Below are 21,781 nucleotides of genomic sequence, written 5' to 3'. Positions count from 1 at the left end.
CAAACGGTGCAGAAGGCATTCGTCAGTGAGGACACCTACAGAAAGGCAACTTTCAACAAGAAAGGAAAAAGGCAAAATATGAAAATCTAATGACGGCACAGACACCACACATCTGAAAACATTAAGAGTTACTGATTCAGTTAATGAAGACGCTTCCCCGAGCATCCCCTCTCCGCCTATCATGAGTCAGAGGTCAAAGCGTGGTGAAAAGGAGTAGGGGTGAACAAGGCTGTAAGATAGCTCCTTTCCTTTCCCTGCACTCAGTCAATTAAGAGGAACAGAAATGAGGGACAAGGAGGTGAATATCAGTGAGACCGGCACAGACATTTCACTGGCCGCAGAGGTGCAGCCTGACTGAAAGAAAAAAAGAAGAAAAAAAAAATACGAATATTATCAAATTTTCATTTGTGCTCCCTGGGGTCATCTTGTTTTGTAGGGGCATCAAATGGAATGGAGAAGTAAAAAAGAAATAACAAGCCCTAGAGAAATCACTGAGTCTAGTCCGTTTGATGCTGTTGTTTTACCTTGGCCTGCAGTGGCGCAAGGAAACGACTTCCCATCCTGACTGTGATCTCCTGCATGGAAATGCCACCAAAATGAGGATTTCACGGGAGCTATTGTACTTAAGTGAAGTGTGAACATAATTAGTTGTCGACAAGACTGGAAAGACTAATTCCATATTACCCATTCAGGTTGATTGAAATCTCTGAGGTGGAGAGCATTTATTCCCTCTACAAAACATAGAGGCAGGATATTCACACTGACTGCCTTTTCCTATTATAATAATATTATTATTAATAATAATAATAATAAAATATAAATTATTACAAATAATATGTGTATAAAACAACACGTGTTGGATCCTTCTGTAAGCCTACAACATTTAAAACAGAACCAGTGGACAGAAGTGTTCATCCCTATATGTGTTAAAACCTCCATAATTCCTCCCTCGTCATCCACAATCAAGCTGTTTTAAAAACATTTACAGTTCACATAAACAGAATAATCACAGCCACATTCTGTCTCCAAATAGCACACACTATAGATTCTGTATTTGGTGTGAGGGGTGTGAGGGGGGCCAAGGCTCAACTCATTCGCAGCAACTGTAAAAACAAAAGTCAAGATTGCATTTTAATTAACTTTTCGACTACAAACAAACAGGTTTTTTCGTCGGAGCTGGTCCCAGTGTCGGGTTTAAACAAACAAACTGCTCAGCAAAGTGAGCAAGCTCCCACCCCAACAATAACAGCTGAGCTGCACGCTGGACACTGTTTCCCACAGTGGAGGCAGACACCAGTGCAGGTGACCACTGTTGAGGATGTGCGTGTGCACACACACACACACACACACACACACACACACACACACCACCAGCCTTTGCATTACCATCATCATCATCATGTATTAGTACAGTATTTCAAATAGTAAATTATTTGTATTTCAGAAAATGTATTTGTGATTTTATTTGATAATAAAAAAAAAAAAATATTTCTTGATTTTTCAGGTAATAAAATAATAAACAATATAATTATTAATAGTAGTAAAATTTAAATAATAATGATGCAGGTTTTTTTTTTGTTATTTAGAGGTGAACACTACCATTTAAAAAATCCATTTAAGTTCAACCCAAAGAAAGAAAAAAAAAAACAACTTAAGTGTTTCATTGCATTTCTGACGTGTGACTCAATATCCTGTCACTCTTTCTGACCTTTCAGGCCACACCTCCAAGTGCACATTTCACACAGCCACACACCGTTTGAGCTCCAGGGCTCCCCTAGACATCTTACAGTCACTGTCGGTGTAAACTGCGTACCCGTGATCGATGGTTTACCAGCTCTACACGGTTATGCAACAATGCACGTCTTCAGATGCATTATTTGAGTCAGTTGAGATTTAATTAAGATCACAGCCTCTAAAATCCCATTCAAATGAAACTGTAGTCAAAAGACAATGGCTGACACGTCCTCGTGCAGATTGTTTCTATTCTCTGCACACCAGCAATGCAAGGCTAATCCTTGTTTCCATGACGGCAGACAAGAGGGCCACAAATTGTGTTGCTTCTTGACACTCTTAACGTTGTTGTGTTATGTGACTCATATAAAGTATACAGCTGATGAAAATAAAGAAATTATACGGAGAAAGATATTCGGTGTCAGCGGTAAGTAAAAATCAGGATGTGCCAGACTTGCTCATGTCCACACACGTCTCTCATAATCCTTCCATATTTTTTAGGGGCAACATGTCAATACCATCACATCCCTTACTGTTTTAAAATATATAGGTTGTGACATAAATGAGTGGTGAAAAAGACCCTCTGCCACAAAACACTCTACACCATGTAATCTCACCATTATCCTACCATCTCAACCCTTTGAAACTCATGGCATCTCAAGTGTAGAGTTAATCTTCCTATCTGAAACAGAGATGCACACGCTCGGGCAGTAATGACCCTTAAAAAAATGAATGAAAGCCTTTTTCAAGTAAAAACATGTTTTAGTCAGGAAAGCCAGGGAGTAACAGCAGAGAGCAGCTGGTGGCTCACTATATCACTGCTAAACTATTCCCCCGTCTCTCCTCTCTGACTTGTCTGCCTACTCCAGTACAAAGCAAAGACCGTCCCTGTAAAGGATATCCCAGCGAGCCGTGGGGCTCTGCTGGCTACCCCCCTGTGCCCCCCTCTCCGGGTACACAGCTAATATCTGGTTGCCTATGTCATGGTTTAGAAATGACAGGTGCTGGCAGCCCCTTGCCTTGACAGGCCACTGCACAAATAACGCCCCTGCCTGAAAGGGCTAATGCACTACTAATGAACAATAAATCAACTTTGATTACAAACTGTCAACCCAATCAGCTCGCACTCCAGCTCTCCCAAACTGCGAGCCTCGGCACAGCTGCACGGCATTACACTGCACGCTGGCCTGTTTAGGCTTCGCTCTCCTCCTTCTCACCCATCTGATATTCTCCTCCACTATTCTCCTCCATCTCTCCTCTCTCTGTCAGGCACCCACTTTTCCAGCACTGATGCAAGGCACTGAAACATTGCACACAGAAAAAGTTTCAGCTAAATAGTGAGTGCAAACATGTGATTCCTTTCTATAGTTACATGAGTGTATTTCCTAAAATGATCATAATACTTGAAGACATTAAACAACAGAAAGTCAGTAGCTGTTTTCTGTGTAAAACCTCAAAGCTGTCAAGCAGGACTCAGAGCTGACGGCAGACAGAATGAAAGAAAATGACCACAACTTTCCCTCCTAAATGTACTCTGCAGTCCCTTTGTTGCAAGTACTGACACACTCACACACACTCACTCACTCACTCACTTACACACACACACACACGCACGTAGAGACATTCACACTCTCTAACTTTTCGGGAAGATATGAGCGATGACATTTGGAGTGACAGCGTGTCTCCAACGTGGTTTTGTGGTGATGGTGTCAAATATAGAGCTGTGCCAGCCTCTGTCTTAATTCACTGTGACACCATGAGGAGAGTGAGGATTAGTCCAGGCCATAGCCTGAGAGCGAGAAAAGTCTGACCAGCACTCATTACCTCAGAGCAACAAATCATCACAAACACACAACCGGCTAAACCCCAAGAATAACAAAAAAACAATAATAACAATAATAAAAAGCTTTCGACATATTTTAAATGCTTTACACTGGGAGTGTTTTAAATAGTAAAAACATAATAACTAAAAAAAAACCAATAATTTCTGAGAAAAACAACAATGTAAAGGAGAAGACAAACCTGTGTGCTGTTTTTCTTAGAACTTTCCATAATTCAAACAGCACACAGTACAGTGTAGGATCCTGCTGAACTGGTTAGCTCACTATCAGCAAAGTAAACAAAACTAAACAAACAACATGAAATGGCAGTCAGAAACTTCACGTAAAAGGTCAGGAATCTAATACTGTAACTGACAGACAAGCACAGCAAAAGAAACTGTTGCATTGACTAAAAGTGAAAGGCTTAATCTCTGACAAGCATCAACAGCAGATTTTACACAGATAAACTGGAGCACCTAATCCATACAGTCTCATTTTGAGATGCAAAACAATTTCATACAGCAAATCTGTTGCTTTCGTGTACGTCTCCTTTGAGAACAAGCCTGTAAACTGTCAGTGTCTCACCGGCAAAGTAAACCCTGGATAACTGCTCCTCTCACACAAACTGCATGACAAAATTAACCAATTACAATGATAGAACATCAACGGCAGACAGACAATAAGCCTCCTTTTCTCTTTCTCCCTGGTCAAATTAAATTGTCAAGTTTTTTACACAAGAAAGCTGGCAAAATCACAGAAATCAATCATATTGACAAACCTGACAAACTCCATTTAGCTGGCAGGGTAAACAGAGTGCCGGGCCACGCGGTGTGGAGTGAAGCAGAGCGGAGAGCACGGCAGCAAGGGAAAGAGAGAGAGAGAGAGAGAGAGAGAGAGAGAGAGAGAGAGAGAGCGAGAGCGAGAGAGAGCCAGTGAGAGAGGGAGAGGTAGGGAGAGGTAGAGGCACACAGGCAGGGAGGCTGAGAACAAGCGCTGCTGTGCTGTGGAGTCTCCAACCTTCCTCGGGATACAGACAGATTGCACGCGCAAGGTTGCTCCCTGGCTGACAAGATACAAAACTATCCAATCAACCACGCCCTTCTCCACCAATCACAACCAGCCCTCTAAACATAATCAATTCAAATGGGGCCACACAATAGGGAGCCGCGGGCTGGGCTGCAGGTGAACCCGTGCCTTTGTGTGGGGGCCCCTTTAAAAAAAAAAAAAAAAAAAAAAAGACACAGTTGACGGCTGTTAACCCTTTGACCCCTGCCGGGACTCCGGCCGTGCTATTGAAACAATGGGAGCCTAAAGAAAAGAGGCCCTTTAATTAAACAACAGATAAGTAAACACAGCTATCCAGCGGAAAGAAAGAAAACTGGCCCCACTATCAGCCCCTTTATTGTTCTGTTAAATGGAACTGTTTACAGTGCCAGAACAAAGACACAACTCATTTCACATGCTGAAAACAACAAATGCACAAACAATTCAGATGCTTTGTAGTTATTTGGACTTTTTCTTCCCTTTTAAATTTCCCAAGCTGATACCACGTGTATTTTATTTTAGAATAGAATAATGTATTTATGAGAACAGTTTGTTTTGCCTTGCATCTCCTCCAGTAATACTAACGTGTATACAATGAGTACTTACACCATAACATGCAACCCATTGCAATACACTCAGCTTGTGTGTGGTTATAAAAAAATCAGCCACAGCAGAGCAAACTTTTTTTTTTACAGTTTTTAAACACTTACACCAGAGTTTGGTCTCAGACAAGCTAAAACCACTTACATTAATAGCTAACATTACACCAGCTACCAGGCAATCCATCCAACTCCATCCCAATGAGAGCAATTAGTTGTCATGATATCATCACACTCTTTAACATCTATGTGCACTCAGTAAGAGGAAAAGACAGGAGAGGAAAACAGGACCCTGCCACCTACTGGAGATCACTCTGAACTCACCAGGAGAGAGAGAGAAGACAGAATGAGCAGCTTCGTCCTCCTGTCAAAGAATATATATATATATATATATATATATATATATATATATACACACACACACACACACCGGTATATATATATAAATCTTCTAACTAAACAATACTACCTTTTAACATTAGTTGTAATTTTAACCTTGTGTATTTTAACCTTGTGTATTTTATTCACACACTGTAGAAATCATAAAGAAATTAAAACAGTTGCTCATCAGACCTACTTTTAGTGATAACAATAAAAACAGATTCACTAAGTTGTGCAGCTGACTTAACAATGAATTAGAGGCAAGACATGAGGCAAGATTAACACCTCACTTTGTTAATTATCATAACAATAAACACAAGAGCTGAATAACACAGCTCTAAAACACAGCTCATATCAACAGCTATAAACCCTTGGCCAGGGATGAAGGAATGTTCATGGGACGCATTCCAGTCCGCAAACACACTGGTAAAATAAACAGAGCGCCTGCATAACAAGCCACTGCTCTCATCTGCTAATAACTAACAATGAGCTCTGCTAAGCTGGCCTGACCTATATAAATTATTGACTGGGACACCTCAAGTGTCAAAAATGACAATTCCAATACATATCATAGGGAATAATTAAGAAGAAGAAAAGGCGCTTTTATTTTCTATCTGACACCCTCAAGACGGCTCACACAAAAAAAGACAGTGACATGCAGGCATGTGCCTACAACTGCATGCACATGCACACACACACACATGCACACAAATACACACGCACACAAGTACACACATGCACAAAGTGGTTTAGGCTACGGTCACACTCTTCTCCCCCAGCACTCTCCCTGGGGTGGTATGTCGGCGTATTCTCAATAAAACACCTTCTTAGCAGTAATAGGCCACTGTTCTCATTTCAACGCTCCCAAAGGCCTCATGATAAATTTAGCAGACACACAGTTCAAGCTTCTCCTCTCACACACTGTCTTTCTAATCCATTGCCTCTGTGCCTGCGCTATGTAAAATAATTACACATATGTGTCGATGCGATACACACGCTATATAGATTTTTTTTTTTGTTCTCGTACACTGAGAAACATCAATATCCTTGAGCCTTGAACCGGCGTCCCCTGTGATAGTTTACAGAGAGTACTGAGCGATTGTGTTCATGACAGAGTGGATGACATTATAAAATACTCCCATTTCCTGCTTGAGTTAGAGTGAAAGTATGAGTTAATGTCTGGTCTGGCCTGAGCTCTGCTGCGCTCCGCTCCGGCTAAGATAACGAGTCAGCTCCGATTACAAAGCCTTCCCAAAACACTAACACAGCCAGTGAATAAGCTGCACCGGCATGCCAGCCAGTGTCTTACTGCTACCACAGAAAGGGACAGAGAGAAGTGGAGAGGAAGTGGAGGAAAATACAAAACTAGACTCATTCCTTTTCTTGAAGGGCTTTAGTGACCTGGACTATTGTCATGAGAAAACAAACACAGTCTGTTTCCCTGTGTGTGTGTGAAGTAAATCATTGTTTACTGATGAAGGGAGTCAGCAGGGCAGGTGTGGGACCTGTATAAATAACAGCTGCTCTATATAATATCACCAAGGCAACAAAAATACTTCTTACATTCACATCAGGGCTCTTTCTTTTACTTGTTTGTTCTTGTATATTTTAAATATATTATATGTCCCCTATCAAAGTCAAAAGAAACACAAAGCATTTCACGACATATATAAATCAGACACTTATCAACTGTGTTTTCCAAGCTACAGCAACACTTAGACTTCGCACAGTTCAGGAAGACCCTACATTTGATTTGAGGCAAAAACTGTTACTCGCTGAGCCACTCATTTGCACTGACACCACACAGGAGAGTGCAATGTCATTTCTCCAGCAGCAAAACAATAGCACAAAAGCCTCTTTGAAGAGGTGGAGTAGTTCCACTGTATCTCTATTTTGAAGTCGAGGATAACAAAACCAGTGGTGTCTTTTATTTTACGTCAATTGATTTTTAATGTTATTCTAGCTGCATTTATTTTATATTTATTTAGCTGTTCCAAACTCAAGGTACTCTGTTTCAATGTTTTAATACCATTGTGAGAGTCCTGTTAAAACCAAATGTATTTTACTTGTTTTGACATGAGAGTGAACTCACCTTTTAACATCTGCAACCTACAAATACTCCCTCTGATACTTGAAATAAGTCATATTTAGAGTGAATGAGGTTATCACCCGAAGCTGAGTGGAGTTACAGTAAGTCACGCCTGAGTCACCATGTTCCTCCTGGACTATTATATATAGTTTGGTTATTTACTTTTAATTTCAGCATTCAGGAACACATTGTTTAGTCAGCACATGTGAACGGAGCTTGTGAGCTTGAGCTCATGTACCGTCTAGTGTGGTTTTTCACTTAGTCAAAACAAGAGCACTTTTAGGTTTGAGCAACATCGATTTAAGGAGGTGGGGGAATTTCTGCCTTGCCTTGTTTGATGATTGATTCATCTTTGATTTAAATCAGAAACTATATTAATACACAGAAACTTAGTACGCAGGATTTTAAAAGGCAGTGACAATGATTCTGCGGGGGAGGTAAAAATAACTTGACCACTAAATATGAAACAACAAATAAATTTGCACCTGTCATTTTGATTATATTATAATGTAATAAATCTGTATTGATATGTCATCACAAATACACAAAGATTTAGTATTATAATCATAGAGATTTGGGAAGAAAATTTGTCTGTGGGTGGCTCTTGTCATCGCGTTTTAAGGAAGACTCTCAAAGTAGGGCGCACAGCGAGCCGATGGCACCGCTTACCACTGTGATTAACTGTTAAGCTAAGCTTGTGTGTGGTGTTATTAAACAGTATTTGTTAGCTTGTACTGTTTCCAACTCTGACTAATAAAACTCCTCTGGCACATTCCTGGAGGTAATAGATATAGATGACCACTCTTCTTTTCAAACTAATAAGAAAAACACGAAAAATGCAACAGAACAAACTAACATTACTCTGCTTTCATGCTTTCTCTAGACTGGGTGTGACTACATGGATGACTAGGCTGAGCCCTGTGACGGTTTACGGTGTGATGTCCAACACAAATATAAAACACAACTCCAACAAATTATGTCCTCATGTAGCTGAAGGCCCTTCTGTGTCTGGATCTCTCCCGTGCTGTCTGAGAGAGACGGTTATTTCTTTTGCCTTCCTCTAACAAAAAGTGAAAATGGAATCAAAGAGCTGTCTAAAAGTGTGCGACAACACCCAAAGAGACACTGCATTGTGAGTTGATGCTGACTTGACTGCACCTTGCATAGCTGTTAGTGTTTATTAATGCTATGGTTGACTGTGCATCCATCCATCCTTCCACCCCTCCGCAAAGGGCGTGTGAATCACTCCAAACAACATACACTCGACATCAAGATATAGCGCCAGAGGATGACACAAAGATACAACAAACTTTAAAGAGACGTGTGTGTGTGTGTGTCTGGGTGGATGACTGAGAGGGGTGGAAGGTTGAAAGGGTTCACTGCTTGAAGGGAAACATCAGGCCTTAAATGAAAAGAGAGTCCTGAAAATGGTAGAGTGGCTCCCAGCGCTGTGACTGGAGTCAATTCGACAGTCATCGTCTTGGCCGGGAGAGAGCTCCCAATACACCCCCCTCCTCATCCTCCCTCCAACCCCACAAGTCTCTGCTTGGCTGCGTGGAATTGGGACAGATGACTTCATTCTGACAGGATTATCCCAAACCTGGTTCTAATCTATACAATACACATAATGCATTTTTACAATATGACAAGGAAAACAAGCAGCAAAAGAGACAGCTTGATCCCGGGGTTCGACGCAAGCACCGGACTCGGTGTTGTGTTGATCATTCCTGACAGATTGTATCACCTCAAAGCAACGCACGCGTCAAAATTAGATTTCATTACAGCATCACCTTGAGACTTTTTACAAACACAAAACGATGAACTCCTTCTGAGGATCACGCACACAGCTGATGAATTATGTGACTTTACTTTCGGAGACACTTTGCAGACCGACATGGAAGCTATTCTGAAGGACATTTCCCTAAAACACTGATAACAACGACACATCCTGGAGGTAAGGAAGCGTCATCCTAGAGTATATTCAGGATAAAACACAATGCTTATAAATGAATAGTGTAAAATTTTGAATGTGAATGACTCTAGTATGAGCAGCTGGTTAACTTAGCTTAGCTCTAAGCAAAACTCTAAACAAGGGAAAAAGCTCCTCCAATGCTCATTAACCGACATGTTATGTCTAATTTGTTTAATCCGTACAAAAACCCAGAGTGTAAAGTGTAAAAACATCGTGGTTTTACTCCAGTCACTTCTCTTATCTGGCAACCTCATGGCATCAACCAGACTCCAGTCTGGCTGTTTCCTCAGCTACAAATTTACTTCAGAGAGTGGTATCAATCTTTTCATCTTGCTCACCGGCAAAAAATAAATAAAAATTATGTTTCCCATAGTCTCAAACTAGTCCTTTAAGACACAGTTAAGACACACCAGTTTGACAGATTATTTTGGTTAGTGAGAGTGGTTATGTCCACGTACTCTGTGAATTATCTCCTGCCCGGCATGAAACAACCTGCAGAGATTTGAACGTTAATAGACTGGTTAATCTTGGCAAGCTTAAAGCAGTCGTTAAGTGAATCAATTAGAAACTGGCAATGCTTTGATTTGGTTTGGAGTGTTTTGGGAGTGTGCCACCACTCCGTCTGTCTCTATATGTTCAGCACTTCTTCCTATTAGTTCCTCTTTCCTTTCCTTTCTTTCTTCTTTGGTATTTTAAAATGCTTCAAGTGTATTTTAATATAAACTCCTGTTGTCTTGGCCAGGTCTCCCAATCTCATAGCATCTAACCCAGAACATTAATCCAGTCTTGTGCTCACTGTCACCTCGCCAGTGGGCTACCACGGCTGTGCCACTTTGGGCCACTGGCCGACTGGGCTGCAGGAACACCTCGAAATGCTGCCTCAGATCACCCTGCAGCACTGGCTGAGCTCCAGCTGACAGGCTTCGGCCTAGTGCTCTAATGACTTACAGATTGGAGCGCTGTGGTATACATGTGTCAGGACAATGCCATGGGCCTACTGAAAAAACAGTAGGAGAGGGAGAGAAAGAGAGCCGGCGGCTTCTCCCTGTCCTGTCAGACAGAGGCTTGGCCCCTGGATTGTGTCACATCACGCTTCCCCCCAACAGACCACAAATGAAGGATGTGAAGAGCAAACGCAGGGAGGAGGGGCGTCCGAGGGGCGCTCTACAACTTAAAAGGCTTTCATCCTGTAAACTGAAAAGACATTATCTTTTGACCTGAAGATGCCCTCTGTGAGGCTGTACACTATGGCGTGAAAACACAGAGAGAGAAAGAAAGAAAGGAAAAGAAAAAAGGAGAGCAGAAGAAAGGTGTGAGAATTGTGGCTCAGTTAGTAATACTATAGATAAGAAAATGTCTGCTGCCATGGTTTTGAAACATTATCAGTAGTTTCTGTGTGTGTGAAGAATAACAAGTGATGCACCTTTGACATCATGAAAATGTTCAATGCAACATTTATCAGATTATGGTGAATAGAATTTCTTATTTAAAAACAAAAGGCCAACACGTTATTACAATAAATACTAAAAACAAAGAGATCCAGACGATAGAGACATTCTTGTACAGTAGCTTCCTCACAAAGAAGCTCTTCACTTTACGATGAAACATAGAAGCTCTCAGTAGTCCGTAGAGTGAAGTTATCATTTCATTTACCCTTCTCTCGACTTGGCAGACTGTTTATGCTCTGACTGCAGCTACATTTGTTCAGCCAACAGTATCCTTACTTTCCTACATTATTCACTTGACTCTCCTTAAACTGGCCATTCATTCATTCTCATTACAATCAGTGCTACAGACAAAAATGTCATTCATGCCGGGTTCACACAGGTAAGTTCAGCTGGCCACTGGCCACAGCTCACACTGTACCAGTGACATGAATAATGAAGGTCAATCTCAGGAGTAATTCTGGATGGGAAACAATCTCAGCAATACACTGACGTCAAAGACACCATGTTGACACAACATCTTCAGCCCAGCTGAACGCCACATAATCCCCTGTAGGAGGTGGATGCCTACCTAGGATCCCTTGCAATGAGGTGTAGTTAACCAGCGAGGCTTGTGAGCAACACCACAAATGAGCTTCAATTTCCCCCTACCCCCACCTTGGTGCTGGTGGACTATCAGCGAGGGTCCGACAGTGTTGTTCCTAATTACCTATTTCTCCACTCCTGATCCTGCAGCTGGCATAATTAGTTACCTGGGGCTTCAATCCAATTTGAAGTGATGACAAGAAAGTGATCCATGAAAAAGTAATAAGTTAAATCCAATTTCAGCCTGCCTCTAATTAAATGCACATGGAACTAATGAGTCAAACCCTACCATTTCACTGATAATGGTAATTAGCGGGGTGGGAGTTGCTGGCTCTCATCGTTGTGCCACTGTAGGTGTGAAGCGCAAAAGGTAAAAGTGGCATGGATTCTTTTAATTACACGTGTCATTCTGTCAATGTAATTTACTGGCTTTTTGACCAGTCAAGTATGTTTAGCTGCTTTCCAGCCGGCGCAGCAGCTGTTTGTACATGTAGTCTGATTAAAGCACCTCTAGGATGCTGAGTATACAGCCGAGGCATCTTCATCCAGAGGCAGTGGTGGGCGGTGCAGGGGTGAGGGGGTGTGTGGGGGGGGCACCCCTGTTGGGGGTAAAAAAACCAAAGAGCCATTTAATGCTGATCAAGGATTCTGAGGCTTGTTTGACTCATATTTTTCTTCCCTTTACTACTCTATGCAGGTCATTTTTTTCAGATGTTCTGGATATACTGTGCTTCATTATTTTTGATTTGAATAAGAATGAATTGGAAAGTGAGTCACATCTCCAAATGAGTAAAAGTCTCTCTGCACATCTCCTTGTGCCTAATGGGAAGACCGCTGAGATGAATGGAGCCTCGTCTGCAGATCAGGTGCTTTTATGGGGTGTCAGCTTACTACACAGCCTCATAATTGTTGGATCATGTCTTTTGATGACCCAGTCCAGCTCAACAGAGAATCATTATCCAGGCTGTGTGATGGAGATAGTGAATGTTCTGTGTGTGCAGAGGGCTCCTCCAAGCACGGGGTTTGTTCTTAAAAGAGGAAGTGAGATGAGACTCAGACCGTTACCCTCTGGTGTTTCACAAAGTGTGTTTGTGAGAGAGGGAGAGAAAAGAGACAACAAGAGAAACCTCGCCATGAGTGGAGAGAAAAAAAACCAGAAAAAACAAAAACAAATGTAATACATCCTCACACGGAGCAGCACACTGATGTTTATGTATGAACACTTGGCATTAATCTGCGTGTGTATGTGGTTGGAGTGTGTTTAATTAGCAGAATATATAATTCAGGGATAAACAAACACTTGCCTGGACCTGTGGCTCTTTCATAATGGCGGCTTCAACCCAGCGAAATGTAACATACAACATAAGAGAGCAGGCAATTTATGGTGTTAGTTAGATACTACAGCAAGCCTGTGCTCTCTTCACAAGAACAGGGCAGGAGAGGGGAGGGGAAGGGATGTGGGGGAAAGGGCCCGACTCTCTTTTCAATAGCTGAGTGACAGCTTGGCCAAGCTCTCTGTATACATTAATAAATTAGAATTTTAATTTTCTCTTTGTCTGCAGGAGATGGTCTAGTACTTCACTATGTACCAACAACTGGCTGTACGCTGGAATCTGCCGTTGTGGTCCCCTCTGTTGACCTCTGCAGCACAGTTCCCTGCCAGGCTGGGGAAACTGTTTAGTTTGATCCTTTCAACTTATTTGAATCCTGACAAATATGCACACAACTGAAAGGTCATCACAGTCATATTTCATCCTCTGGAGCTATTCCGAAGACATCTGCACAACAAAGAGGCTTTTTCACAACCTGACATTAGACCTAGCTGCTACAATAGCTCATTAAAAAGGGCCCCCAATGGGATAGTAAGGGTATTAAATATTATATATATATACACACGTAGAGAACAGGGCCTCCGTATTAATTACCAAATATGCCCTGAAGTCGTTTGCAGTTTCACACTGACACAAACAACTGCTCCTGGTTCAAACAAAGATATACATCTCTGAGGCAGCTGATCTGAAATTAATGTAAATATTGCATCAGATATGCAGCACTGCTCTTATTAAAGCCAAAAAAGATTTTAAAAAAGATTAATAAATAAAAGACTTTTTTCTTTGCATCACCAATGCGGTCCAAAAAACTGTCCTAAAGCCTCCTCACCTCTCCCATCCCTCACTCCCCTTCATGTCTTTTACTCCACCTCTCAGCCCTCCACCTGGATCACCCACCCCTCTTGTGGGCTTCTCCATAGCACCTCCTGCTGCTGGTGGTAGGGACCTGCCTCTTTTCTTTTTTTTTTTTTTTAATTTGCTGCTGTGTGTGTGATGAAAGGCAAACAGGGAAAGCATGGAGCTTCCTCTGCATGGCCAGACTCACTTCTCTGTGGGAGGAATGCAGCTCTCTCACTTCTCTTTTTTCCTCTCCCTCATTTCCACCCGTTCACCTGCTCCCACCGAGGCTGCACAGTAATGCTGTCGACAACACCTCCTGCTGCCGGTGGTAGGGACATGAAACCTGGATCAACCACATACACCGATGTGTACGACTTCACCAGAATGATCACGGCGCTGCTTGATGAGCTCATGTGATCTGAACTGGCCACACAGAGACTTTTCTGACAGTCTGGCCTGTATATGTCACAACAACACACATTTCTACATAGTGCTATTTATGTCTAGATTTAGATGACACATGGTTGATTGTGTTTGCATGTGTGTGCTGCTAAATCACACATAATGCGCGAGCAAACGTAACTGCAAATGTTGCACTGCCAATTTTAATTTCCTGTTTGTGAACTTAGTGTAGTGCTGGGCTTTTCTCGCACACTGTGTTCCAGTGAGAGCTGCAAAAGTTCACTTCTTTTTTTTCATATTTGAGCAACCACAAAGTCAAATACCTGAGCCATCCGATGTTCATGAGTTAATAAATAAGGGAGTTTCTGAGAATGACAACATATTTACAGTACCTGTAGGCTTTGCTGCTTGTCGTTGGCTTTGGGGGATTTGCGGCCGGTGTTTTGTTGAGACTGCAGTTGATGTGACTGGGACTGCTGCTGCTGCTGCTGCTGCTGCTGCTGCTGCTGCTGCTGCTGCTGCTGGAGGAGGATCTGCCGAGCCACCTGGAGAGCCTGATAGAGAAATACGAAAAAGATTTAAGAAAAAAACTCTAATAGAAATGCTAGAATGCTAAAAGTCCCTTGAGAGCGCTTTGATGCCTATTATCAGAGCACATGTATCCCCTTACAACAATATTCCCCTGGCCCTCTGGTAGATAACAAACAAACATCACAGGCGGTCTTTTCATACTATGCCATTCAGAGTCATAAAGCTATGGATGGTATAAACAGTTTCTCTACAAACACAGAGGGAACTATGATCAGATGTCAAAAGAAATTCTCAGAGAGAAAGAAGACAAAAAAACTGCAGTCATCCAGAAGAAATATTTGTCTGTTGATAAGATGCACTAACAGCAAACACATATTGTCAAAGACAGTAATCAGGACTTTTGATCCCCCTTAAGCTCAGCCAAACTCCACTCCAGAAAGCAAATAAAAGGCTTTATGGCTGCTTCAAATATCTGTTAAAGGACATGGCCTTCTCAGTGGAAAACAAAATACAGCGCAGTCACATGTTTATTACTCCAGCTACTCCCTTTTCCCTTACGATAAATAATCAAACATGCCATCCAGAGCAAACAAAGCTGGAGAGCGCTGGGGGAAAAAACACAGTGGTCTTGAAAACGGTCAGCGATACCAAGAAAAGCAAGCGTTGTGTTCCCACAGTGAGCTGGCCAGCCTCACACCTCCACCAGTAAACCATCTGGGTAAATAACTGGCCTCATTCTTTCCATGTTCCTCAGACAGTTGCTCCCACAATTAAACAAACAGTCGCGGGGCACATCCAAGCTCATCTCACAAACAGACAATCTGCAAGTTCTCCACTCAATTATTTTAGAAGTTCAGTAAATTGTAAAAGTAAATGGTGAAATATTTCACAAGAAGATAGTGAGAGAGAGAGCACGGAGCAAACAAAAAGAAAAAAAAAAGTTAAGAGCAACGTGTGAACAAGAGAGTGAAACCTGTGAAAGACTGTGTGAAAGTAAGATATCTGCAGAGGGAGGGCAAATAGAAAGCTCTGTGGACGGATGAAGAGATAGAAAAACTTTGAGCATTGGTCTTAGTGCTGGTAAAGTCAGACAATACTTTAAGACAGAGCGGGAAGAGACAGTTAGGGGGGGTTGGAGCGAACAGCTGTATGATGGTCTGTGTGTGGGTGTATGTGCTGACCATCTCAAACACACGGCTGTCGGATGACATCATGAGGCATAAATATGACCACAAGCTACAAAGAGGCCACACTCCTGGCATTTCACCACGCTTAACGTTAACGCACATAAAGTTTCCTTCTCCTCCGTCCGTCTCCATCTTTCTCTGAGCTCTTGTGTAAAAGATAAATGACACTGAAGCGACATTCATCATTCTGCATGCCTAATTGTCTTCTGCTTGAAAATTTGTGAAGGGGAACCCCCCTGCACGCATGGACACTCATAAAGAAAGTGTATAAATTGAAACTAAGAACTATGTGAGCAAGATTCACTCCCACACGATCTTAATATTTACTTTACTTATCTGACATTTCAGGCAACAGGTTTTTTTTCCTCCGGAGGAACTTACAATCTGGTCAAAACATAAAAACACCATGTGAAGTGAACGGACAGCGGGAAAAGTGCTAACCTATGATAATTTTGTGAGATTGTCTCAGATAATTTTATTTTATCATATTATGAGGCCTTTTATTTATTAAAAAAGACCAATATTATTCACATTCAAAAGGACCTTCTGTTTATTTAATTCATTAAAGGTTTTTCATTTTGTGAAACACCACCTTAATTCACCTTAATTTCCACTGAAAAAAAAAACAAAAACACAACCTAAAAATAACATCAAGCATCAAATCACCAACATGTAAAACAATGTTTATAATATTAATATAACTTAGGTAAGGTGGTGTAATTATTTTGTATTGGCAGCTCTGATAATCTTGATCAAACTATGACATGTTTCTTTCTACAGCATCATGAACTTAAAAGTCACCAACAAGTGACTAAAACAGATTCTTGCTCTGAAACACAGATAATTCAGAAGGAACTTCCAGAAAAACAAAAGCTGTAACAAAATCATTTGCGACACCTAAGGCGTGGTATTACGGGCATATTGAAGAGTAAACAAAGATCGCTGTTTTCTTTCCCCTGTAACTGATGACACATGCAGTGAAATGTGTGAGTGTGGTGTGTGTCTGGGTTTACAACCGAGGGTGTTGGAACAAAGAGAGTTGAGTCAACAGGATATGATAGGAAGTTCAGACAGTAATGGATGAAGAGATACATTTCTGGGAAGTCTTCCCTCACTTCCGGTAAAAAAAAAAAAAAAAAAAAAAAAAAAAAAGCAGATTGAAAACTTGCTCAATGACCAGTTCATACAAGTACATGCTGTCATACTGGCATGTTGACAAATACAGTCATATTTCAACTATTATGGCTGTGGTAAAAACAAAGCAAATTATTTTACTTTAAGTATTCATATTAATATCATATAATCAACACTTAAGCTTGACCAGGACTGTGTCAATACGTGTGTATTTGTATATATCATGTATGAACAGTAGAAAAGTTACTTGCTATAGGATCATCATGACAAGTGGAGGAGTCACGTGACAGTTTAAACAGTTAACACAGCCTCCTGCTATTCACGGCAACAGCTTCATCAAATTATTCTTTTCCAAATTAAGTAAGGGCAATAATTATGTGATCACGCACCGTGCAAAACATAGTCAATGATCATCTTGACATAGGCAAATTAACTGAAATCACGTTGCCGCCTGACAGCACATGCCTGGATATGTTGGCTTAATAACTTCAAAATGTGAGTTTTAAAAGCCAAAGATATGAGGTGAGTAAAAGGCGGTTGTGGCTTGGTATGAAATATAATGAGACTTAAAGGCGAGCGGGCTGAGGACCTGTGTTGCGAGGTCTGCTCTGCGCTTAGGAATGCTGCTGTCATGTTTGTATTTTAAAAAGGCCACTGGAGCTGGCGTGCCTTCGTGAGGCCTAAAGCTGGGCTAAAATAACCTATTGTGAACTGTCACTGCGATGTTTACACAGCACCCACTCCTCTATTTCAGAGCCCCCCTTCCCCTCCTCTGGAATTTGTCTTCTTTTGATCTCCCATTCAAAGGAGTGGACGCTTGACAGACGTGCAAGTGGAAGAGCTGCTGCAGACAAAATGTGATAAACTGGAAACTGATGACAGGTGCAAGGCTTTCAGTGCACAGAGGAGTACAATCAAGTGACAGATCAGCTTAGACTGATCAGTTATAAAGTTACAGGAGCCTGAGAACTACACTGTACACATTGTGAATGCTGCAGTGGACAGATTCGTACTTTTTTCGTGTATAAAGAGCAACAGACAAAAGAAGGATTTGTGATATTGTGTTTTGCTACATAAACTGGATTTGTGTAGTTTACATCATCTTCTTCTTAAGCATCCAGGACCACAGCAGACCTGTTAAAAACTGAGGTTGTTCGGGAAGCGAGCTTGTTACTGCAATAAGAACACAACTGCAAAGAAAGACGCCTACATCCACACACCGTGCATGCCTTCCTTTGTCTGTGTGTCTACATGCACACAAATACACACACACACACACACACCATGGAGGGAGTGAACCCTTCAGGTGCTTTTGATTAGAAAACACCCTCCAGCACATGACAAGGTTTTATCAGCAACAAAGACATCGCAATTTGGTATCCTTGTCATTTGCAATCCTCTTATTTTCTCTATTTCAAATGTGTTCAAAGTTTACACCCTCTTCCCCCTGTTAACGCAACTTCCTCAATAAACAACAGGCGTTTTATCTGCATCTACTTTCACACCATATTAGTGAATAGAGGCAGGAGCGTCTCTTATGTCCCTGGGCTATCACGCTGTGATAAGGGAACTGCTAAGTACTGGATGTCTTTATGTGCAGTCTGCACATGTGGATTATTTACAGGCTTTGGGGTTTCCTGCTGCTAAAGCCAGCTCTGGGTGTCTCACAAATCCCAACTCAGAGCATTGCCACAGAGTCAAGTCTGCTCTCTGCTGAATCCCTCACTACACCTTTTCCCACAATGACAAAAAACCAGACATTTTTCAGCCCCATGTTTCTCTCTGTTCTCTCTTTATGCGACTTTACTGACCCACAGTAACAATCAAAACTAGCACCAGCGGCTCAAATCAATAGGAGGACTCTGAATGACTCCATTTGCTTCAAATGTGACAGAAACACACTGCTCACATCACACTTTGTAAATGACAGACAAATAGAAAAGGAATGTGATAAAAGGTCCAGAGAAAATAGACATGATGTGGGTAAATGTGACGGGGAAAACATTCAGGGGGGAATCATTCAGGGCGTCTCCATCGGGAGTCACACAGTGGGAATCGACGGGGCCAGAGATGTTTGTTCGGGCTCATCAACAGCGAGACCTCCTTCTCTTGCCACAGCTGGGGAAGACCTTGAACGTGAAATGGTTTCAAGCAGATTGCTCCTAATTGCTAGAAGATGTGCAAGCAGGTGTAACCGGATCCCTGCGGCCATTCAGAGAAAAGAAGAAGGAACGAGATGTGCATCTGTTTGTGTGTTTCCATACATGTGTGTGTGTGAGTGTGCGCTTCTGTGTATTTACTCAGCGGCCATGTTTCACCAGGCTTTATTAGGCAGGAGAGTGTAGCTCAGAGACAGCCAGCAACAACACGACTAATAGGTTAGCTCTTAATGTAGTCCGGCTCAGAAGACACCGGCCCCTCTGGTCTCACTCTGCAGCCTCTGCGGGGCTTCGGCGCCAGCAGCCTAAATGTCAAGGTTATCTGTTTGACTTTCTGACTGATTGCACGTCGCAACTCACCTGACATTTATCACTTCTGCTGTTTCCTTTTCAAAGACGAGCCCTCGGCTCATCGGCCGCAGCCTAACCGAGCCAAGAGGCCAGGGTCTCCTCTCACCAGCTTCTCCACATAAACTGCTAGCATGTTAAGATAATGTAGTGTCCTTCAATAGGCAGCACAGGGAAGCAAAGTTATCCAGTCATTTCATAAATTATATAAGCTACAGTAGCTGGTGGCAATGAAATCAGTGGAGCAGGGGGTATAACTGATCCTATATTCACAATGTGACTAATAGCAGATTTGGTGTTAGGGACTATGCAAACATATAGTTATGGAATTCACTTGGAATACTGTCATTTTAATTGAAATGCATATAATTTTTTTTTTTTTTTTGCAGCAGCAGGGGGTGATTTTTAAACATGTAAGCGGATAAGCAGCGAGGATCATGTCTATTTATATTAATTGCACTTTTTTTCTTTCTCTTTTCCTCAGTAATACAGACGTTTATCTGCAATGCAAAGCAGGGAAAATCTAGTTTCCCAGTAAGTATATAATTAATGCCATTTCCAAAAAGCCACTCCACATGGAAAACAGGCCCTGATGCTCAAACCTTGTGCATTACAGGGCCCTCGCAACAACACTCTCCCGTCTGTGTTTAGATTTCCAAACTAATTCATGTAGAATACATAAATAAATCAACGTTTTATACCCACTTCAAACCATTAGATTCCCTTCCTTCTCTGCACTTTTCAACTAATATATTAATATTTATGACAACACTAAACATTTCAAATATCCACGTTTAAACAATAAGGCAGTGTGTGCACTTACATAAGACAAAATCTGACTTTTTTTTGTCCAACACACTTCCCCCTGTAAACCCCCCTCTCTCTCCCCATAACAGGTAATGCAGTGCCCTGACAAATGTTTTTTGGAGAAAAAAATGATTGTAAGAAAAACAAGACGAAAGCAAAGTTATTAACTGTGAGTGAAGATAGAAAAGAGGGGGCTGTGAAGCAGGACTGATGATGGAGGGAGTGGAGTGAAAAGAGGGAGAGGAGGTAGGTGGGGGGGGGGTCAGGCAGATGGGAGACTGGAATACGAGTGTGAAACAGAAAAGAGAGGTAAAAAGGGAGATGGAAAGAGAGGGAAAAAAAGCAGTATGTAGTGGAGGGGAGGCGGAGGTTGCAGGAGGTCCAGAGGGGAGGGTAAACAGTGCCCCAACCAGGCAGTTCGGGCGCTCGGAGCCTGGTACAGAGGGGTCACCCCCCACCCCACCCCATCCCACACCCCACCTCCCAGCCCAGCGAGGTCAGCTCAGCTATGCTGGCCTGACAGCTTCCGTTTGCTGTGTGCTCGGCATTTGTTTGGATTCCCCAGCCTTGCTTAGCCAGCAGCTTAACAACAGATGGCTAAAGAAGGCCTCTATTCAGAGCGGCCTGGATCAGAAAATCACACCAAGGAAAGTACACAAGCTGCAGACAAAACACACAGACACACCACAAGCACACACATGCAAATTACATGGATTGTCAGAGTTGCACATGCTGCAATGGGGCAACAGCAAATAAGGTTTTGCTTGGTGCAAACAGTTATTTCATTACCCACAGAAACGCATGCAAAGACACAACGGCGAGAAGCATGCAACAACATGCAAGTGAATGCCAACACATGCACAGTGTTGTCTGATTATATCAAACAACTTCCTGGGATGATTCAGTAACCGTACAGATCTCAGTGAAAGCATTTCCGTACCACGCCATTATTAAATGAATACTGTGTTTATTACAGCTTTAGTGCGGTGTAAACTCATAAACACCCTCCCAGAGTACAAGAGGAGCTGTCAACTAAATATTGTTTCTCTCATGAGTCGCTCTTCCACCTCAATTACGCCTTTCAACTTCACGGGCTCAGTATGATAAAGTGGCAGTAAAAATCATTCACATTAATACACCATTGTGCATCTGCTGCTAAAGGTAATTAAAGAAGTAAATGACTCATAAGAATAGACATATTAGCCGCAAAATGAAAGGCAACTGGGCTGCCTCATGAAAATATGTACCATTAAGATACTGCATTTTCATATTGGGGTAATCAGCTCCACTAGCCTGATGCTGATTTAATCCACTCCAGTGGAAAGTCTATCAACGCACAGCCGCGTGTCACTGTCTCTCTTATGTCTGCCCGCCAA

At 42.0% G+C, this 21,781-nt stretch overlaps 1 protein-coding gene across 25 annotated transcripts in view; it reads right to left on the bottom strand.

The window, feature by feature from the left end:
* The window catches only part of foxp1b (forkhead box P1b), a 157,416-nt gene that overhangs the window by 40,369 nt on the left and 95,266 nt on the right, over positions 1-21,781 (bottom strand). For 24 of the 25 annotated variants that reach the window (XM_071494830.1, XM_071494832.1, XM_071494837.1 and 21 more), the window contains one exon: positions 14,632-14,793. In XM_071494830.1, coding sequence (XP_071350931.1) covers positions 14,632-14,793 — 162 coding nt within the window. Of the gene's footprint in view, positions 1-4,329; positions 4,659-14,631; positions 14,794-21,781 lie in introns of those variants that run through there. The other variant, XM_071494853.1, reaches the window with a different exon arrangement.

The sequence above is a fragment of the Trachinotus anak genome, unplaced genomic scaffold (assembly GCF_046630095.1).
Source record: "Trachinotus anak isolate AG129_WGS33_773 ecotype Australia unplaced genomic scaffold, CSIRO_AGI_Tana_v1 ptg000013l, whole genome shotgun sequence".
NCBI lineage: Eukaryota > Metazoa > Chordata > Actinopteri > Carangiformes > Carangidae > Trachinotus > Trachinotus anak.
Note: the sequence above shows the minus strand (reverse complement) of the source record. Positions and strands in the feature narration are given on the sequence as shown.